The following is a 21,125-nucleotide window of genomic DNA, read 5'->3' on the forward strand; positions in this document are numbered from 1 at the left end:
TTCAAGTTGAACTCTGCCTGTCACTGCTAAGCATTCCACTGAGGTCCCAACCCTACACTTTTCTGTGGATAAAAATGTCATGCCCCAGAAAGTTTCAACTATTTCTTAGATTTCACATCCATTTGTATGAATTAATTACTTTGAGCATCATGATTTATTTAGCCACTCAGGGATTGTGTCCTGTCCCATTCTCAGAGAGAATCTTTTTCCTTCCTAAAGAGAACAGAGGCAGTGAGATGAGGCAGCAGAGGGAAGCCAGCTCTCCCGGCAGCTGGACCCAAGTCCTCTCCTCCGTGATGTCAGCACTCCTTAGAGGACTTCTTACTTGTGCCAACCCAGGAAACTGTCTCATTCGGCTCACCCCACCCTCCCCCAAAGACTCCTAATACTTTAAAAATAGTAAGAATAAGAATAATATGCTAGGTTTCTTGCACATTTAGAGAGGATTATAATTAGAGATAAAGACAATCCTGGGGGTGAAAGAGGCCCTGATGATATATGGCTCAGGGTTAGGGTTGCTCCCCAGGGTCTAGATTTGGCTGCCTACCCCTCACCAAGGCTTCCTGGTTGACTTTTTGTACAAGGTTGTTCCCTCCACCCCGCCCTGCTTCCAGCCCCTCTACGCTGTCCCAGAAAAGATGTTTTCTTCCTCCAGTCTCACTCTGGGACCGTGTTTCTCCCCTCAGATCTTTGGCTCCACTGCTAGGTCTGGAAATTAAGCTGAAAAGACCCAGCCTGGATGCTTGCATAACCCAAAGCGGGGATTGGCACAGACGCTCTGGAATATGTTCCCGTCTGTCGGGCCAGCATGTACAGGGAGAACTGGAAAACACCCTTCCCCCAAACCCTGGACCAAGGGAAATAAAAACTGTTCCCCAAAATAAAAGCAGAATAAAGGAGCTGATGTGCAGGTTGGGGAACAAGCTGCACTTCGGTTTACTGGTTCTCACACTGCTGATTGTGAAAATGAAGTCCTGACTGGATCCATGGATCTGGAATCTGCCTTATTTTAAAGAAGATCTGGGTGGATTTTGAGCCACATGAATAAAGAAATACTTCTTACAGCCCTTCTCCCACGGCCCCTGCCCTTAGATTTTAAGAACCAGAACCACTTCCTCCAGCCTCATGTACCTCCAGGAAACAAGGGGTCTGCCTTGGAAAGTCACATTTGAGTGGGACCCCACCGGCCTACATCAAAATCAGTGACTGAAGATCCAGGAAATACCCACTGAACTCTCCGCCTTCTTCCGTGGGAACACAATTTCGACCTGGTGTGACTTCCATCAAAGCCAAGAGTGACTTCACTGAAGGGTATAATAATAGCAGGTCAGGCATGGCTTACAAGTTGCCCTGGCAAGCACCTGCACCCCTGTCCCTACCTGGCTTGTCTGAGATGGATGGATGGAGTTCCCGTCGTGGCGCAGTGGTTAACGAATCCGACTAGGAACCATGAGGTCGCGGGTTCGGTCCCTGCCCTTGCTCAGTGGGTTAACGATCCGGCGTTGCCGTGAGCTGTGGTGTAGGTTGCAGACGCGGCTCGGATCCTGCGTTGCTGTGGCTCTGGTGTAGGCCAGCGGCTACAGCTCCGATTAGACCCCTAGCCTGGGAACCTCCATATGCCGCAGGAGCAGCCCAAGAAATAGCCAAAAAAAAAAAAAAAAAAAAAAAAAAAAAAAAAACCATGAGATGGATGGAGTCACTTGCGTTCACTGTGGGAGTGGAATCTGCAGCCAAGAAGATGTAGAGACTGGGAAAAGGAGGGGGCGTGGAGGGGGGATGATAGAGTGTTGAAGAAAGCAAGAGAGAGAAAGAAAAAAGCTATGGGGGAATTGTATTCTTTAAGTTTTTAAAAATTATTTCTAACTTTTGTATTATTAATCTAGTTCTATCAGTTATTAATTTTTTTTTTAGGGCTGCACCTACACCATATGGAGGTTCTCAGGCTAGAGGTCTAATCAGAGCTGTAGCTGCCAGCCTACACCACAGCCACAGCAACGCCAGATCCTTAACCCACTGAGCGAGGCCAGGGATTGAACCTGTGTCCTCAAGGATGCTAGTCAGATTCGTTTCTGCAGAGCCAGGACGGGAACTCCCATTTATTAAAATTTTGTCATAACTGATCTCCCTCTAAAAACATAAAGATGACTGGTATTGTTATCACTGGACCACTTGACACTGACTGGCAAACATCAGGACTCTGCTTCCAGATGTGCAGGGTGTAGCTCTTAGCAACAGGAGCAAGGTGTTTTGTTTGTTTTGGCCCACAATCAAAGCACAGATTCCAAAGAGGATAACAGACTGAAAACCAAGCTGCTTGGAACATACTTTACATACGATAAAACGCTACGATTTGAAATGGTTGTGTTTTGGCAGTTTACACACTCATGTCACCTTTACCACAGTGAAGGTATACAGCAACCCCACTGTCCCCAAGGGAAAGTCATGTGGTAAAATTCTAAGCAGCCATTATGAGATAAAAGAATTCTAATGTATGGCTATTAAAGATGTACCCAACACACTTTTAACCTTTTTTAAAAGGTTAAGAACATACTGAATAATAGTGCCACTAATACTACTTACGAAAAAAATTTAATAGAAAATCTGGAATATTTCTCATCAATATTTTGATAATGGTATTGCCAGGGAATGAGATAAACTTGGTGACTCACTTTCTCTGAAAGGTTGGAATTTTATTTTTAGTATAAAAATAAAGTTATGTGGGGGTCAGGGAGAAACTATTTCAAAACATTACGAAGCTAAGCCCCCAATTCAGTAATTTACAGATAATAAAACTATACATAGCTATATATATATATATATAGTCTTATATAGTCATATGACAACTGATTATCTATAAATTGATGGTATTCTCTTTTTTTTCCCTTCTTTTGGCCTCCCTGAGGCATGTGGGATTCCTGGGACAACGATCAGATCGGAGCTATGGTTGGGACCTTCATGGCTGCGTCAACACCAGATCCTTAACCCAGTATGCCAGGCTGGGGATGGGAGTTGTGTCTTGGTGCTGCAGAGCCACTGCTGATCCAGTTGCGCCATAGCCGGAACTCCTGACGGTTTCTTTCTTTCTTTCTTTCTTTTTAGGGCTGCACCTGTGGCATATGGAAGTTCCCAGGCTAGGAGTCAAATCAGAGCTGTAGCTGCTGGCCTACACCACAGCTCACGGCAACGTTGGCTCCCACTGAGTGAGGCCAGGGATCAAACTTGCATCCTCACGGAAACCGTGTTGGGTTCTTAATCTACTGATCCTCAACTGGGACTCCTGAAATTACTTTTGAGAAGAAAAGTCGGAGGATCTTCAAGTCACAGTGCCATGAGGGAGATGTTTGTTACTTGATCAGTCCGTCTTGTATAAGGCAGCTGTTTCCCACTATAGAAGAAAACAATCATGAACCAAGTCAGGTCAGTCACATAAGTGCTGACCTTCTGACAGCCCCCCACATGCTCAAATTGTTCCACTTAAAGAACCCCCATAACCCTGTTGTGTCCCCTCTACCCCAACCGCTGTCCCACCTCAGGGCCTCCAGGGTCTCAGCTTTGAAAGGCATCGAACATACACCAGAGTTCTCGCTACGGCTGCTCCCTGAAGTAGAACAGAAACAGGAATAGGTCAGTGGAGACCGAGGAGGAATGACGGAGTGGGTGAGCTCCCGCTACAATATCACAAGGTTTTGGGGATCTCAGCCCATCTATACTTACTTTCAGCCTGTTGGTATTTCCTTACTTTTCCACCTGTGAAAAGAAAAGATCCTGTGAGAGGCCAGGGAGGAAGCAGGGCCACGAGATCTTAAGGAACCCTCTAATTCTGGTCCCCAGAATAGTTTCCAGAACTACGATCTCAGACCCAAGGCAAGATCAAGAAACGTGAGGATTGCACATGTTTGGGGACTGGACCAACCGCCCTGCTGGAGGTCTCCTTAGCAGCAACCTTCCCTCTGTTCTGAGACTGCTGCAAATCAGGTCTCTGTCACAAGATCCATCACACTGATACATATGTCCTTCCCTTTCATAGATGCTTTACTAGAGAGTGTTGGCACTCAGGCCCAGACTGGGAAAGCACATGTGTGTGGAGCGGACGTCCCAGGAACAAGGCAGAACAAGTTTCCACCTGGGCTTGAAACCCCCCGTGAGACAAGGAGACTCAGATCCCCACTCCCTTCCCTACCTGAGCACTTCTTCCTCCAGATCACAACTCCAGTCACCACGGCTCCAGTGACCAGGACGAGAACCAGGCCAACAATGATGCCCACGATGGGGACGGGGGGCTGAGGAGGGTCTGGGAACAAAGGGCAAGGGGAGGGCCCTCCTCAGGCTTGAGTCCTGACCTTGCGGAAGTCTCCAGAAGGGCTTCTGCTGTGTCTGAGAAGAAGCTCCGCCCCCAGGTCCCTCCTTACCCCATCTCAGGGTGAGGGACTCCTGCAGGCCCTCGTGCTGCACATGGCAGGTGTAGCTCTGCTCCTCTCCAGGAGGCACCACCAGGGCCGCCCACTTCTGGAAGGTCCCATCCCCTGAGGGCCTGGTTTCCACAACCTCCACGTCCTGGCTCTGGTCCTGCCCCTCCTGCTGCCAGGTCAGTGAGATCTCCTTAGGGTAGAAGCCCAGGGCCCAGCACCTCAAGGTGACTTTATTGTCAGAGCTGGGGTGGCGGGTCACATGTGTCTTTGGAGGATCTGAGGAGAAAGTCAGGAAATTCTGAATCTTTGCATCCCCCTTCACATACAGACTCAGCACTCAGGTGACCATCCTGAGACTGGGGAGGACAACTGGGGTGGGGAAAGGGAGCACAAAACCCAGACACCAGCCTGGATGCTGGCATCTGGGATAATCTATTCTTTGGAAATTTCTGGAATCCATTGGATACCCTAGGGTAGGAGGCAGGTCTCAGAGGCAGAGAAAAGGAATTTCTGATCCTGATTTGGGGGAGACCCAGAGACTCAGAAAAGCTGGATCCTGATCTCAAACATTCTGGAGGTGGGGCTGAGAACAAGGCTTGAGAGAGTCCCTCAAGGTTCCCAGAGCTGCTGCCAGAATCAAAAGGTACAGTTGATGAGTTATGCTGAAGATGGTCTCCCCTCCATCTCCAGATAAACTAGATCCTTTAATTGTCCACTGAGAAGGTACCCCGTCTGAATATTTGGATAGATGCCTCCGTCTCCTGATTCATAGGAGGGTCTGGATTTGGGCATCCATCCCATTTTCCACCCCTAGCAGAGATGCCAGTCCCGGCCTGAGGGAGATCCGGGAGGCACCTGAGGCCCTTAGTACCTGACCGCTGTAGCGTCTCCTTCCCGTTCGCCAGGTATCTGTGGAGCGACTGCACGCATGCCACTTCCAGGTAGGCTCTGCTCTGCTCTGCCACAGTTTCCTCCTCCCATTTGCGCCGAGTGATCTGAGCCGCCATGCCCACCGCGGTCCAGGAGCGCAGGTCCTCGTTCAGGACGATGTAATCCGCGCCATCATAGGCGAACTGACTGTACCCGCGGAGGAGGTGCCCGTCCCGCGCAACATAGCATCCACAAAGCCACTGGTAGGTGTGAGACCCTGGCCAAGCCACTGAAGTTAGACCCGCGCCTTTGCCTGGGCCCCCCAAGAGATCTATCAGCTGAGATCCGTCAGGGTCGAAGAGAACCGGAGCAAATCCCCCAGGGCAAATCCTGGAACTAGAGGCCGCCCTAGGCGGAGGATGGTCGTGACCTGGATCAGGGCGTCACTCACCGGCCTCGCTCTGGTTGTAGTAGCCGCGCAGGACATTCAGGCTCACTTGGAAATTCTGTGAGGTGTCCTTGTAGATGCGTGTGTTCCGATCGCAATACTCCGGGCCCTCCAGCTCCACCCACGGTGTCCGCGGCTCCTCCCTCGGATTCGGGGCATTGCTGTCGAACCGCACGAACTGCGTGTCGTCTACATAGCCGACGACGGAGAAGCGGGGATCCCGTCGACTCGGTCGGGACACGGCTGTGTAGAAATACCTCAGGGAGTGGGGACCTGGGGGCAAGGGGCGGGGGGTTGAGGCGCTGGACCCCGGGTCCGACGTGATGGGACCAGGAGCGGGGAGGGCACGAAGAGAGCGTGAGACGGAAAAGGACAGCGTGAGACCCGAGTGAGTGAGAAGAGGGTGCGGAGACCAGGCAGGGACAGGGGAGGATAAGGACGGGGCGGGTCCGAGGGGCTGAGTAGCGGGATCTGGACCGGGGTTATGGAGACGCGCCTTCCCTGAGGGTCCTGTCCCCCAACCACGCTCTTCTCGCGCTCCCCTTCCACCCCCCAAAGCCATTTATCTCCCCATCCCGCACTCACGCGCCCAGGGCTGGGTCAATACCAGGGTCCCGGAGAGCAGCAGGAGGAGGGCTCGGGGCCCCATGAACGCACCCTCGGGGTCAGGGGAGAAGCTGAATTGGTGGAAACTTTGTAATCAGAAATCCAATGGGAGAACCGGGGTCCTGTCGCGAGTGTTCCGGTAGGAGGGCCCCACCCAAGTCCTGAGAAAGAAAGTGAAACTGAGCCGGTGGAATCCCCAACCCTGAGCTTCCCGCCGCAGCAAACACCGCCTGCTGGGAGGTCCTGAGAGCTTTCCGTGATCCCAGTCCTCCCCTGTCGGGAGCGCTCTTTGTTACCTTGTCTTCCGGAGTCCAGGCCCAGGGGCTGCCGGAGGAAACCCGGAAGCTGTCCCTATATTGGGCTCAGTCCCTTTTTCCTTTACTGTTCTTTTCAGAATCATCTTTGAAAAGGGTTCTCTGCCTTCCATCCCTTACCTCTCCTCCTGGACTCATCTTGAAGGGAACCCCCACTCCAGGGGAACTTGGTATCAGGGAGCAGGGTCGCTTTGGGAATGGAGGTGGAGGGACATGGGTTTTGTCTTTCAACCTGGAGAAGTTGTGCCTGAAAAACACCAAACAGATGTTCCCCTAGAGACTACTCTCCTTTGTGTGTATTCACTGCAGCAGGGAACACCCTCTTGATGACCCCCAAATAGCAGGAATTTCATCTGTAAAAGTGACTTTGGTCCCTATGTATAGAAATATGTCTAAACAGCACTGCAGTCAGACTCACAAAGCTCCTAGCTTTTACTTTCCCAAGCAATATGTCAGTGACTCCTGCAGTGGTGTATTTTGAAAGTGTCATCATTCCATGCCCTGAGTTTGTCTGAGTGAGTTGAAGGGAAGCAGAAAACACCACCCCAAAATATGCCATTTGGGCATGTTGATTATTTTGAACCGAAGTCACTTAAGAAACAGCAGTGCCAGAAGGACATTCTGAGCTTCCTTTGTCTCTTTGGGAGCAAGAAGTAAATCTTCCATATGCAAGGTATCCTCCCTGTACCAGGAGGGTAGAAGGCATCCTTCACACCAGAGACAGGGAATTTAGGGCGAGATGATGTTTAAAAATCTTGTTACTTACAAATTTAATACCCCAAACCCAAACTTCTTTGCCTTGTCAGTTCTTCAAAAATAAACTGGGTTTTGTTGTTGTTGTTGTTGTTTTGTCTAAAAGGTATTAAAGCTGCCTGCTTTCAGTTGCTTGAGTCTCATATGTCAGTGAGGTCCTGTACATATGAAATTAAATTTGTTTTTCTCTTATCACTCTGCTTATGTCAGTTTAATCATTAGACCAGCCAAAGACCATAGAAGGGAAGAAAGGAAAGGTTTTCCTCACCTACAGATCCTGGACAAGCTTCAATCCCCAGAAGCACAGTTTGTTACTGTGTATTCCAACTAGAAGGGTGGACAAACTTTAAACACCCCAAAGTTGCAAGTATTCGCTGCAGTCCAAATGCCCTTCATGGGGGTCCTGTTGTGGCGCTCTCGAAACGAATCTGACTAGTATCCATGAGGATGTGGGTTCGATCCCTGGCCTCGCTCAGTGGGCCAGGGATCCGGCGTTGCCATGAGCTGTGGTGTAGGCTGAAGACGCGGCTCGGATCCGGCGTTGCTGTGACTGTGGCCTAGGCCAGCAGCTGCAGCTCTGATTAGACCCCTAGCCTGGGAACCTCCATATGCTTCGGGAGTGGCCCAAGAAATGGCAAAAAGACAAAAAAAAAAAAAAGAAAGAAAGAAAACAAAGAAAATAAAAATAAAAGAAAGAGAATAGGAATTGGAAATGAGTATAGATAACAATTTCAAGGTGCAAGGGGATAAAACAGATTTAGGAATACCTATAGAATCATAGAAACTTAAGAGAGCTTTGTTAGTTATCTATTGCTGTGTATCAAACTACTTCTAAACCTAATGGCTCAAAACAAAAAACATCCATTACCTTAGAGCAATAAAAGACAAAGCAAAGACAAGGAAAATGGAGCAGACGCTGGTGGGAGAAGTTGGATAAAAAGAAGGATTTTACAAGATGGAATCATAGGTCACTGGTACACAGATGAAAATGATTCTGTTAGTCGCAGTCCTCCAAGAAGCAAATGCCAAATTGAAAGTAAACTCACCAGAATTTTATTAAGCACCAGTCAGGGAATTCCCATTGTGGCACAGCAGAAATGAATCTGAAGAGTATCCGTGAAGACGTGGGTTCGATCCCTGGCCTCACTCAGTGGGTTAAGGGTCCAGCATTGCTGTGAGCTGTGGTGTAGGCCAGTAGCTGTAGCTCCAGTTCGACCCCTAGTCTGGGAATTTCCATATGCCGAGCGTGCGGCCCTAAAAAACAACAACAACAACAAAAAAAACCCAAAACCAAAAACACCTATCAGAGATGTTATGGAGAGGGAGCCAGAAAGATGAGCAAACCAGCAGACTGAGATGCAAGTCTGACCCCTAGCGGTGGACAGGAGAGAAGGTTCGTTGGACTACCCTAGATAAGCAGGTGATTGAGGTTGAGCAAGGCTATAGGAGAGTCCTTGAGCCGTAATTGGCCATCAGAGGAGCCCTTTGTCTCCTGGAGATGAGCCTGCCTTAGGGTCCCAGCTGTGAAGCAGGGCCTCTGCACAAATGCTGCCATGGTTTCAGAGCACAGGAGCACCGGCCTTGCCCCTTCCCTGGGAGTGTGACCCGAACCTTTATGAGTGACGGGTCTGGGCCTCTGGAAATCAAGCCCTTCTGTTATTGGACTTAAACACATCCCAACCAAAAAATTTTTTCCCCTTTTTTTGGCTGCCCCTACAGCACATGGACTTGCTAGGCCAGGGATCAGATCAAGCCACAGTTTCAACCTACATTGAAATGTCGAAATGCCAGATCCTTAACCCACTGTTCTAAGCCAGGGACGAAGCCTGTATCCCAGACTCCCAATTGCACCACAGTGGGAACTTCTCAACCAATTGTTTTTTGTTTTTGCTTTTTAGGGCCGTGTGTGGAGGTTCCCAGGCTAGTGGTCAAATTGGAGCTGTAGCTGCTGGCCTACACTATAGCCACAGGAAATGTAAACTCCCCCAGTGGGTGATTGGAAGAATGGTGAAGGAGGGTCATACCTGCTTCCACACCTTGGTCCTGGACCCACCTCATCTTCCTACTGAGAATATAGCACTATATGAAAGTCTCTGATTCAATAAATACACTGCTTCCTAAAAGACGTAACCACATCACAAGAGCTTTCCTCAAAACTGGAGCTTCATTTGAACCTTCAGAAGACCTGGCTGGCATGCCGTGTGGCCGACAGCCCCTGGATGATGCAGGTGGTGATGTGATCTGTGGATTTTGTGGTCCATCCTGCACTTCCTTCTGTGAACTGGGTCCCCTGGTCAGATAATCTGTTAAGAGCAAGTCTGTGCATCAGGAATTTCTGTGGGCACCGGAGCATGGTGCTGGATGAAGTTCCGAGGACAGGAAAAGAAGATCTGTGCATGAAATAAGTGTTGGTGGCAGAGTGGCTTGGATCCTGCATGGCTGTGGGGTAGGCAGGCAGCTACAGCTCCAATTGGACCCCTAGCCTGGGAACTTCCATATCTTGGGGGTGTGGCCCTAAAAAGACAATAAATAAATAAATAAAATGCTACTTCCATATTAAAAAAAAAAGAGTTCATGGATAGGAATTGGAACTCTGAGTTGTCATCATGCTGTAATTATACTCAAGATTCTGCCTATGAAACAAGAATTCATTGGAATGCTGCTGCCCAAAAGTCCTTTCTACAATGACAGAAATGTTGTAGATATGCACTGTTGATTATGGTAGCTACTGGGCACATGTGATTTTTGAGCACTGGAAATAAGGCTAGTGGGATGAAGGAGCTGAATTTTAAATTTTATTTCACTTTAGTTGATTTAAATTTAAATAGTTGCACACGGACAGGACAGCATTAGAAAAATGAAACGGAGAGTCTGCCATTGCTTTCTTCGCCCCCACCCCACCCAAGGCATGCAGAATTTCCTGGGCCAGGGATCTAACCCGCACTGCAAACTGACAAGGGCTTAATCTTCAAAATATACCAAGTCATACACCTCAACAACAACAACAACAAACGACCCAATTGAAAAATGGGCAGAAGTCCTAAATAGACATTTCTCCAAAGAAGACATACGGATGGCCAGTAGGCACATGAAAAATTGCTCAACATCACTAATTAGCAGAGAAATGCAAATCAAAACTACTATGAGGTACCACCTCACACGAGTCAGTATGGCCATCATTAATAAGCCTACAAATAACAAATGCTGGAGAGGGTGTAGAGAGAAGGGAACCCTCCTACACTGTTGGTGAAAATATAAATTCAGGATTTCCCATCGTGACGCAGTGGTAATTAATCTGACTAGGAACCATGAGGATGCAGGTTCAATTCCTGGCCTCCCTCAGTGGGTTAAGGATCCAGCATTGCTGTGAGTTGTGGTGTAGGTTGCAGATGCAGCTTGGATCTGGCATTGCTGTGGTTGTGGTGTAGGCCAGCAGCTGCAGCTCAGATTTGACCCCTAGCCTGGGAACCTCCATGTGCTGCGGGTGTAGTTCTAAAAAGCAAAAAAAAAAAAAGCTAAATACAGAACTACCATATGATCCAGCAATCCCACTCCTAGCCACATATCTGGACAAAACTACAATTTAAAAATAAAAATAAATAAATAAATAAATAAAAATATACATGCTGGGAGTTCCCGTTGTGGCTCAGTGGTTAACGAATCTGACTAGGAACCATGAGGTTGTGGGTTCGATCCCTGGCCTTGCTCAGTGGGTTAAGGATCCGGCATTGCTGTGAGCTGTGGTGTAGGTCACAGACGCAGCTCAGATCCCGTGTTGCTGTGGCTCTGTTGTAGGCCGGCAGCTACAGCTCCAATTTGACCCCTAGCCTGGGAACCTCCATATGCTGTGGGAGCAGCCCAAGAAAATGGCAAAAAGACAAAAAAAAAAAAAAAAAAAGATACATGCGGTGTTCCTGTTGTGGCACAGTGATTAATGAATCCAATTAGGAACCATGAGGTTTTGGGATTGATCCCTGGCCTTGCTCAGTGGGATCCCGAGTTGCTGTGGCTGTGGTATAGGCTGGTGGCTATAGCTCTGATTAGACCCCTAGCCTGGCAAGCTCCATATGCTGCGGGAAGTGGCCCTAGAAAAGGCAAAAAGACAAAAAAATAATAATAATAAATTAAAAAAATAAAAGATACATGGATCTCTACACCCATAGCAGCAATGTTCACAATAGCCAAGACTTGGAAACAACCTAAATGTCCATCAGCAGATGAATGGATTAAGATGTAGGACACATACAAAATGGAATACTACTCAGCCATGAAAAAGAACAAAAATAATGTCATTTGCAACAACATGGATGCAACTAGAGATTCTCATACTAAATGAAGTAAGTCAGACAGAGAAAAACAAATACCATATGATATCACTTATACATGGAATCTAAAATGTGGCACAAATGAATCTATCTACAGAACAGAAACAGACTCACAGACATGGAGAACAGACTTGTTGTCAAGGGGGAGGGGGTGGGAGTGGAAAGGACTAGGAGTTTGGGGTTAATAGGTACAAACTATTACATTTAGAATGGATAAACAGGAGTTCCCGTCGTGGCGCAGTGGTTAACGAATCCGACTAGGAACCATGAGGTTGCGGGTTCGCTCCCTGCCTTTGCTCAGTGGGTTAACGATCTGGCGTTGCCGTGAGCTGTGGTGTAGGTTGCAGACGCGGCTCGGATCCCGCGTTGCTGTGGCTCTGGCGTAGGCTGGTGGCTACAGCTCCGATTAGACCCCTAGCCTGGGAACCTCCATATGCCGAGGGAGCGGCCCAAGAAATAGCAACAACAACAACAAAAGACAAAAAGACAAAAAAAAAAAAAAAAAAAGAATGGATAAACAATGAGGCCCTACTGTATAGCACAGGGAACTATATCCAAACTCCTGTGATAGAACATGATGGATGATAAATATGAGAAAAAGTATGTGTGTGTATATACATATATCTGGGTCACTTTGCTGTACAGTGATTGCTGTACAGAGATTGACACAACACATAAATCAACTATACTTTAATAAATTTTTTTAATTAAAAAAAACACAGTGCTGTAGCTGCGACCCAAGCCACAGCAGCGACAATACAAGATCCTGAACTGTTAGGCCACCAGGGAACTCCTGAAGAGGTATTTTATAGTTTGTCAGTCTACTATATCTATCTATCTATCTATCTATCTATCTATCTATCTATCTATCTATCTATCTATATATATATATATATTTTTTTTTTCCTTTTTAGGGCCGCACCTGCAGCATATGGAAGTTCCTGGGCTAGGGGCTGAATCACAGCTGCAGCTGCTGACCTACACCACAGCCACAGCAATGCCAGATCCAAGCCGCATCTGTGACCTATGCTGCAGCTTATAGCAATGCAAGATTCTCAAACCACTGATTGAGGCCAGGGATTGAACCCATATCCTCATGGGTACTAATTGGGTTCTTAACCCGCTAAGCCACAACGAGAACTCCTTAAAATTATTTACATCATCTAAATTTTAAACCTAGCAATACCTAAGAGAATGGAAAGACAAGCCACAGAGACTAGGAGAAAAATGTCTGCAAATAACAGAGAAATCACTGTTATCCAAAATATACAAAGAATTTAAAATTCAACAATAAGAGGAGTTCCCGCTATGGTGCAGTGGATTAAGGATCCAGCATTTTGGCAGCTGTGGTGCAGGTCACAGCTGCAGCTCAAATTTGATCCCTGGCCCAGGAACTTGCATATGCCATGGGATGTGGCTTAGAAAAAAAAAAGAAAGAAAAAGAAAAAGTAAAAAACATAAAAGTTACAAGGACTTTGTCAACCTAATATACGATCTCAAATAGCAACAGTTAAATTAGGAATCACTCAGCCACTTTCAAAACATGCTTTTCAAAGTGATATTATTTTTCACACAGCTTTATTGAAGCAACATTGATATACAAAGAACTGCCCACAGCTGAGATATACCCTACATGCAAACACACAATGCTATAGGGGGACTGGGGGCCGCGCTGGGCAGGGATGGGTTAACCTCGGCACTTCCTCACATGAAACTACAGCAAGGCAGACACATTCAGAAGCCCTCTAGGAAAACAGAAGGCCAGGTTCTGAAGTCACAGCTTGGGGGCATGAACAAATCTTTCTTCACTCAGTCCCACACAAGTCAGCCTGTAGGAGAAAACATCAAGAATAAATTCAGGGAGTTCCCGTCATGGCACAGCGGAAACGAATCCGACTAGGAACCATGAGGTTGCAGGTTTGATCCCTGGCCTCGCTCAACAGGTTGTGGGTCCAGCGTTGCCATGAGCTGCGGTGTAGGTTACAGATGTGGCTCGGATCCCGCCTTGCTCTGGCTGTGGTATAGGCTGGCAGCTGCAGCTCTAATTAGACCCCTAGCCTGGGAACCTCCACATGCCATGGGTGCCGCCCTAAAAAGACGGGGAAAAAAAAAAAAAGGGAAGAAATTCACATCAGTCAGTGTTTTGCATTCTGAACAAACTTCCACTCTCAAAATTGTTCAAATCCAGAGAGTCCCCATAACCCAACCCTTCTCTCTCTTCAGGGCCTCCAGAGCCTCACTTTTGGAAGCCATGAGAAAAAATATAAAGACAACAAAAAAAGAAGCCATGAGAGATATGTTAGAGCCCTGGATCCTGTCTGCCTGGAGTAGAATAGTAAAGAACTGTGTCAGGGCCCATAGGAAGTGAGGCTAAAGGAAGTACTATGGGCTAGGTGAGCCCCCCTAGTGGGCTCCATCAACACTCACTCTCTCAAGGGTCTCGCCCTCGCCCCTATATGCCTCCATACTTACTTGCAGCCTGAACATAGTTCCCTCTATTTCCACCTGTAGGAGAAAAACATCATGTGAGAAGCTGGAGGGTGGGGCTCAGGGCCTATAGGAAGACCCTGGTCCTGGACCCTAGGGAAGTTTCCAGAACTGGGAATGCAGAACCAATGCAGGATTGAGAAACCCAAGGAAAGAGACTGTGAGAGAATTATACTAAGCGCCTCCTGGAGGTGTGGCCTTAGCTGCTGGAAATCAGATCACCATTACCAGAATCATCAAGGGAAAAAATGTTCCTCTTTTACCCATGTTCTTTTCAAAAGAGTGTTAGCAAAAAGGGACTTCTTCCAGACTGGGAAAGTACGTGCACGTAGATGTTGCCTCCCAGTCCTGAGGCAAAATATTGGACATCTTCTGCCTTGAAACCCCTCCAGTGGCATAAGAAAACTCAGCTTTCACATCTTCCCTTACCTGAGTTCCTCTTTCTCCAGATCACAGTTCCAAGCACAGTGACCACAAGCACACTCACAGCAATGCAAATCATGATGAGGTTGAGGGACAGAGGAGGTGGCTCTGGGAACAGAAGGGAAGGTGAAGGCCCCTGACCACCCAGTCTAAGCTCTGACCCCCCCCGAAGGTCTACAGAAGGACTCCTGCTCTCTCTGTTTTCTTTCCTTCTTTTCCTTTTTTTTTTTTTTTCTAAAGGGCCTCACCCGTGGCATATGGAGGTTCCCAGGCTAGGGGGTCAAATCAGAGCTACAGCTGCCAGCCTAGACCACAGCCACAACAACAGGGGATCCGAGCCACATTTGCGACCTACACCACAGCTCACAGCAATGCTGGATCCTTAACCCTCTGAGTAAGGCCAGGGATTGAATCTTCCACCTCATGGTTTCTAGTCAGATTGGTTTCCACTGTGCCATGACGGGAACTCCCTGTTCTCGGTTTTCTGAGAACAAAATCCACCCCTTCATCTCCCTCCTTACCCCATCTCAGGGTGAGGGGCTCCTGCAGGCCCTCGTGCTGCACCTGGCAGGTGTAGCTCTGCTCCTCTCCAGAAGGCACCACCAGGGCCGCCCACTTCTGGAAGGTCCCATCCCCTGAAGGCCTGGTCTCCACGAGCTCCATGTCCTGGGTCTGGTCCTCCCCATCACGCTGCCAGGTCAGGGAGATCTCCTTAGGGTAGAAGCCCAGGGCCCAGCATCTTAGAGTGACTTTATTGTCATAGAAGGGGTGGCGGGTCACATGAGTCTTTGGAGGAACTGAGGAGAAAGGTGAGAAAATTTAGGAACTTTGCATTAACTCTCATGGGCCCCATGAAGGGGCACTCCTGTGACCACTCTGAGACTGGAAGGAACAACCAGGGTTGGGGGAGGGAATGCAAAACCCAGACACCAGCCTGGACTCCAGGATACGGGATAATTTCCTATGCCTTAGAAAGTTCTAGAAACAGGGCAAGACAGCTGAGGCTCCAGGGCTCTCTGTGGGACAACACAGACTTCTGGTCCTGACCTAAGTGGAAGACCAGTGACTCAAAAAACCTGGAGTCAGATTGCCAGTGAATTTGGGCATGGGGCAGAGAAGGAGGCCTGAGAAGGTAAGTCAGTAAGGCTTCGGCCATGGCCAAAGAAATCCGCTAATAAATTATTTCAGAGATCTCCTCCGCATCGAGAGACAGAATCCTTTAATTGTTCTGAGGTCCTCTGATAGAGGATCTGAAAACCACAGGTTCCAGTGGTCTTAATGTCAAGTCCATTTTTTCTCCCCTTCAGGTTGGGCCAGCTGGAGGTAGAGCCCCAGCGTGAAGTGAGATCTGGGAGGGCCCGCAGTCTCTACCTGCGCGCTGCAGCACGTCCTTCCCCTTCTCGAGGTACTTGCGGAGCCACTCCACACACTCGATCTCCAAGTATGCCCGATACTGTTCAGCTACTCCCTCCGCCTCCCACTTGCGCCGGATGATCTGAGCCACTGTACTGATCGCGGTCCAGGAGCGCAGGTCTTCATTCAGGACGATGTAATCGTCGCCGTCGTAGGAGAACTGCTCGTACCCTCGAAGGATGCGCCCGTCGGATCCCACGTCGCAGCCGGATACCCAAAGAAAGCTGTGCGACTCTGCCCCGCCCCCGCGGTTAGCTCCGCCCACCTAACCCGCCCCCTGCAAGACCTCACCCACCTAGCCTAGTTTTGCTCCAGCCCCACGCTCTGTGATTGGTCAGAGACCGTTCTTCTAAATTGAAAACAAAATCCAAGTGAATCCTAGCGGGCTCTTCCCAGACGAAAGGGCCTGACCTCGGGGTGAATCTTGGACCCAGAAACGCAGGGAGACCCCGGCTCGTGTAAGGGGGTGCAGGAACTTACCCGACTGGCTATGGTTGTGGTTGCCAATGATCACCCGCAGGTTCGAGCTTGAAGCCTTCGAATGTTCTTTGGCTATATCAGTCTGACGATCCCAATATTCCCGCCCCTCCTGCTCCATCCACGGCGCCCGAGGCTCCACCCTTGGATTCGCGGCATCGCTGCTGAACCGTACGAACTGCGTGTCGTCCAAGAAACCGACAGAGCTGTAAAGGTCACTACCGTGGCCGGGCCGGGATACCAAAATATGGAGGTATCTTAGCGAGTGGGATCCTATAACAGGGAGGGGCTGAGGCCGGGTCTGACCCTTCTCCAGACGCGGGTCCTTGGGTCCGTGGTGAAGGTGGCCTGGAAGGGAGAAGGAGGTGAGAGAGTAAGTGAGACGGAAAAGGGGCACTAGTGAAAGAGAGGGTTTGAGGCTCGGAACGGACAGGCTGAGGGTCAGGACGCTGCGGGACCCGGGTGTTGGCTGTGGCCCAGGGTCGACAGAAACACATCTTCCCCGGGGGTCCTTCGCCCCAGCCAGTTGGTCCCCTCGCTCCTCCCTCGCAAAAGCCATTTTCTCTGGACCCCGCACTCACCTGCCCAGGTCTCGGTCAGGGCCAGGGACCCCGAGAGCACCAGCAGGAGGGTTCGAGGCTCCGTGACCTGCATCCTTCCCGTCTGTGGCGGATCTGAGTTTGGCTGGTCTGAGAACTTCCTAACAGGCATCCGCGGAGAGCTGATTGGCTTCTTTAGAAACCAATGGGATTACGATCTGGGGTAGTATCACGTGTGTCCAGGAAAAAGAACAAGACGCAGGTTAGCGAAGTGAAACGCTGGGGAGGTGGAGAATCCCCAATGCTTGGCTTCCCCCACCCGGACTCCTTACTGGGGACCTGAGACCCTGAAAGCCACGCTCTTCCTGGGCACCTGGGACGTTGCCCTGACCCCTCTCCTCTTAAAACAAGAGAGAGCTATTTGATATATAGTTTCCCTGAATCCTGGCCCAGGGGCTGTTTGAGAAAACCAAGGAGAAACCCCCAGGCTGAGCTCAGCCTCTTTGCCTTCCCTTCCTGGGTTCCCTCTCCCTGACCTGTACTACTCCTTAACCCTCCCCCTGGGCTTTACTAGAAAAAAACAAACTTTCAAGGTATATGATGCCAGATAGTGAGCTGGCTTTAGGAAACTTGGTGAAGAAACAATAGTTCCTCTTTAAAACCGGGGCAGTTGTGCCTGGGGTACCACATAGAGATTCCTATAGGATCAGTTTTCGTTTTATTATTATTATTATTATTTTTGCTTTTTAGGGCCACACCCGCGGAATATGGAGGTTCCCAGGTTAGGAATCGCAGCTTTAGTCACTGGCCTACGCCACAGCCACAGCAACATCTGATCTGAGCCGCATCTGCGAACTACACCACAACTCAGGGCAACACTGGATCCTTAATCCACTGAGAGAGGTCAAGGATCAAACGTGCAACCTCATCATTCCTAGTCGGATATGTTTCCTCTGCACCACATGGGAATTCCTTTCCTGTTAACCATGATCTTAATAACCCTGAATGACTGGGAATCTAATCTGTAAAAGCAGCAGTTTTACCTTTCACCTATGTGTCTAAACACCCCTGTAATAATCAAAGTTCATAACTTCACTTTCCCAAACTGTGACTCTAAGTTTTTATGTTTTAAAATTACCTTCATTCCATAGCCCTGAGTTTTTCTGTGGGAGTGCCAGATGTATGCTCAGTACAAAGAAGCACTGAGCACACTTGTTCCTGCATAAGATCTGTGCCTGAGCTTTAATTTACAAAGGTAACTAAGTGATGATGGGGGAGACTAAAGCCACTGAAAGATTTTTTTATTACTTACATTTCCTGAATGGGGTGTGTGGGGGGGACCATGCAGGGCGACATAAGGAAGCACCAAGGCTGGTCAGGAGGCAGAGGTGAGAGAGAAAGCATGACTCAGAACTTTCAGTTTTCCTCGAGAAAAGCAAAGTAAGGATGAGGAAACACAGGATTGGCTGGTTGGTATAATGGCATTGGTGGGGTCTGGGAGATAGGGCTTGGCTCTGGGTGTCTGCTAGCTGACCCGGATAATTAGGATAATTAGGGCAGGGGGATAATGCCTCTTGGAGTATAAGACCTGATAGAAAAGGTGGTTCCAAATACAAGCTCTGGCTTGTCTAGTTTGCAAAGGGAAAGAGCTGCTCCTGGACAAGACTTTTGCTAAGAATTGGTCAGCCCTTGGAAGCAAGTCTCCCCCCGGTTATCCAGGCCACAGAAGCCAGAACATCAAGCATACAGAAAATATAATTTAGGAGTTCCCGTCGTGGCGCAGTGGTTAACGAATCCGACTAGGAACCATGAGGTTGCGGGTTCTATCCCTGCCCTTGCTCAGTGGGTTAATGGTCCGGCGTTGCCGTGAGCTGGGGTGTAGGTCGCAGGCGCGGCTCGGATCCCGCGTTGCTGTGGCTCTGGCATAGGCCAGCAGCTACAGCTCCTATTCGACCCCTAGCCTGGGAACCTCCATATGCCGCAGGAGCGGCCCAAGAAATGGCAAAAAGACCAAAAAATAAATGAATAAATAAAAATAAAGGCATTAGTTTAAAAAAAATTTTGAAAAAAAATTCTATAAAAAAAGAAAATATAATTTAAACATTATATTTCAACCAGAGTGTACAAACTTATTTATTTTTAGGGCTGCACCCAAGGCACATGGAAGTTCCTCAGGGTAGATGATCAGGGGTAGGATTGTTGGATTATATGGTGTATGTAATATAACCACACCTGATATCAATAATTTGATTTTCAAAGTGCTTGTGTCAATTTAAACTTTTACCAGGGATATTTATCCATTCACCTTGTTTTTGTGATTGTTCAAGAGGAAGGGTGTTCAGTAGAAGGGGAAGAAAAATAAATGTTGAAACCCATTTCTAGGGGTGAACATTACTTCCTGGATGCATCACCCAGGCATATTTTTCTCACTCAAAAAGAAGAAGAAGAAAGGAAAGAAATAAGCTAGGGATGAGGGAAAGAAAGCCAACAGACAAAAAGAAATAAAAGAACAACAGGACAAGAATTGGAAAAAGTAAGTATAAACAACAATCTTTTTTTTTTTGGAGCTGCACCCAAGGCATGTGGAAGTTCCCAGGCTAGGTGTTAAATTGGAGCTGCAGCTGCCAGCACACCCCACAGCCACAGCCACAGCAACTCAGGATCTGAGCCATATCTGAAACCTGCAGTGAAGCTCAGGGCAATGACGCCTAACACCTAGTTAAAAGTGTTAATCTACGATAACCTAGGTAACACTTTTATGGTACAAGAAATAAAACCAATTTAGATGATATCTAGAGAACAATAGAAACATAAAAGATATTTATTTATTTATTTATTTTGCATTTTCTTGAGCCTCTCCTGCGGCATATGGAGGTTCCCAGGCTAGGGGTCTAACCGGAGCTGTAGCCGTTGGCCTACACCACAGCCACAGCAATGCCGGATCTGAGCCGTGTCTGTAACCTACACCACAGCTCATGGCAACGCCTGATCCTTAACCCACTGAGCAAGGCCAGGGATCAAACCTGCAACCTTATGGTTCCTAGTTGGATTCGTTAACCACTGTGCCACGCCAGGAACTCCACTTTAGTTTTGTTGTATAGAAAATTACCTTAAAACTTAGCACCCTGGAGTTTCTGTTGTGGCTCACCAGTAATGAACCCAACTAGTATCCATGAGGGTGCAGGTTCGATCCTTGGCCCTGCTCAGTTGGTTAAGCATCCAGCATCGCCAAGAGCTTCGCTGTAGGTCGCAGATGTGGCTCAGATCCCAAGTTGCTGTGGCTGTGGTGTAGAGCGGCAGATGCAGCTCTGATTTGACCCCTAGCCCAGGAACTTCCATATGCTGCAGGTGCAGCCCTAAAAAGAAAAAAAAAAAAAAAACTTAGTGTCTTAAAGCAACAAATATCATTAGCTTGAAGAGATACTAAATTTTAGACATGCCAAGAAGCAGATGCTAGTGGGAGAAGTTGGATAAAGAGGAGGATTTTACAAGATGCAATAATTAATAATAGGTCATTGATACACAAATGAAAATGATTTTGTTACTCCACGTGCTCCAAGAAGCAGCTGTCAAGATGAGATTAAACTCACCAATATCTTAGGTGAAATACTTGTCAGAGAATATGAAGAGGGAGGCAGAAAGTGCTGGGAGAGCCAGCAGACTCAGATGCCAAGTCTGACCCCTAGCAATGCACAGGAGGGAAGATCACCAGGCAATGAAGCGAAGCTGAGTAAGGCCATGGAGTATCTCCTATCACCAACAAACTGGGTGCCCCAATGTGATTTTTTTCTTTTTCTTTTTGCTTTTTAGGGCCGCACCCGCAGCATATGGTGGTTCCCATGCTAGGGGCTGAACCAGAGCTATAGCTGCCAGCCTACACCACAGCCACAGCCGCAGGGGATCGGAGCCACATCTATGACCTACACTACAGCTCACTGAGTAAGGCCAGGGATCGAGTCTGCACCCTCACGGATGTTAGTTGGATTCATTTCCACTTTGCCACAGCAGGAACTCCCCAATGTGATTTTTTTGTTTTGGTTTTTGGGGGCCGAAACTGTGGC

The 21,125-nt window shown here is 48.2% G+C and overlaps 2 protein-coding genes across 6 annotated transcripts; both read right to left on the reverse strand.

The window, feature by feature from the left end:
* SLA-7 (MHC class I antigen 7) lies at nt 2,666-6,657 on the reverse strand. Of its 4 annotated transcripts, none has more exons than XM_021098282.1 (8): nt 6,630-6,657; nt 5,731-6,494; nt 5,281-5,556; nt 4,410-4,685; nt 4,181-4,291; nt 3,715-3,747; nt 3,529-3,598; nt 2,666-3,385 (listed from the first exon to the last, which is right to left on the reverse strand). In XM_021098282.1, exons 2-8 carry the CDS (start codon nt 6,287-6,289, stop codon nt 3,319-3,321), a joined length of 1,392 nt encoding a protein of 463 aa, XP_020953941.1. In that variant the 5' UTR covers nt 6,290-6,494; nt 6,630-6,657; the 3' UTR covers nt 2,666-3,318.
* Nucleotides 13,270-17,277, reverse strand: SLA-6 (MHC class I antigen 6). Of its 2 annotated transcripts, NM_001113704.1 has the most exon segments (7): nt 13,271-13,554; nt 14,198-14,230; nt 14,642-14,743; nt 15,157-15,432; nt 16,007-16,282; nt 16,529-16,873; nt 17,107-17,219. In NM_001113704.1, coding segments are annotated over 7 exon segments (1,110 nt in total). In that variant the 5' UTR covers nt 17,180-17,219; the 3' UTR covers nt 13,271-13,549.

Source organism: Sus scrofa, chromosome 7 (assembly GCF_000003025.6).
Source record: "Sus scrofa isolate TJ Tabasco breed Duroc chromosome 7, Sscrofa11.1, whole genome shotgun sequence".
Lineage (NCBI taxonomy): Eukaryota > Metazoa > Chordata > Mammalia > Artiodactyla > Suidae > Sus > Sus scrofa.

Coding starts and splice junctions, on each gene's coding strand:
- SLA-6 (XM_013977620.2), bottom strand. CDS start 17,236: ATGCCTGTTAGGAAGTTCTCAGACCAGCCAAACTCAGATCCGCCACAG. Junction 16,874..17,106: donor CCTGACCGAGACCTGGGCAG/GTGAGTGCGGGG, acceptor TCTCCCTTCCAG/GCCACCTTCACCACGGACCC. Junction 15,433..16,006: donor GGACGTGCTGCAGCGCGCAG/GTAGAGACTGCG, acceptor CTTTCTCCTCAG/TTCCTCCAAAGACTCATGTG.
- SLA-7 (XM_021098282.1), bottom strand. CDS start 6,289: ATGGCTTTGGGGGGTGGAAGGGGAGCGCGAGAAGAGCGTGGTTGGGGG. Junction 3,599..3,714: donor GAAATACCAACAGGCTGAAA/GTAAGTATAGAT, acceptor GTTCTACTTCAG/GGAGCAGCCGTAGCGAGAAC. Junction 3,386..3,528: donor GAGACCCTGGAGGCCCTGAG/GTGGGACAGCGG, acceptor TTTCTTCTATAG/TGGGAAACAGCTGCCTTATA.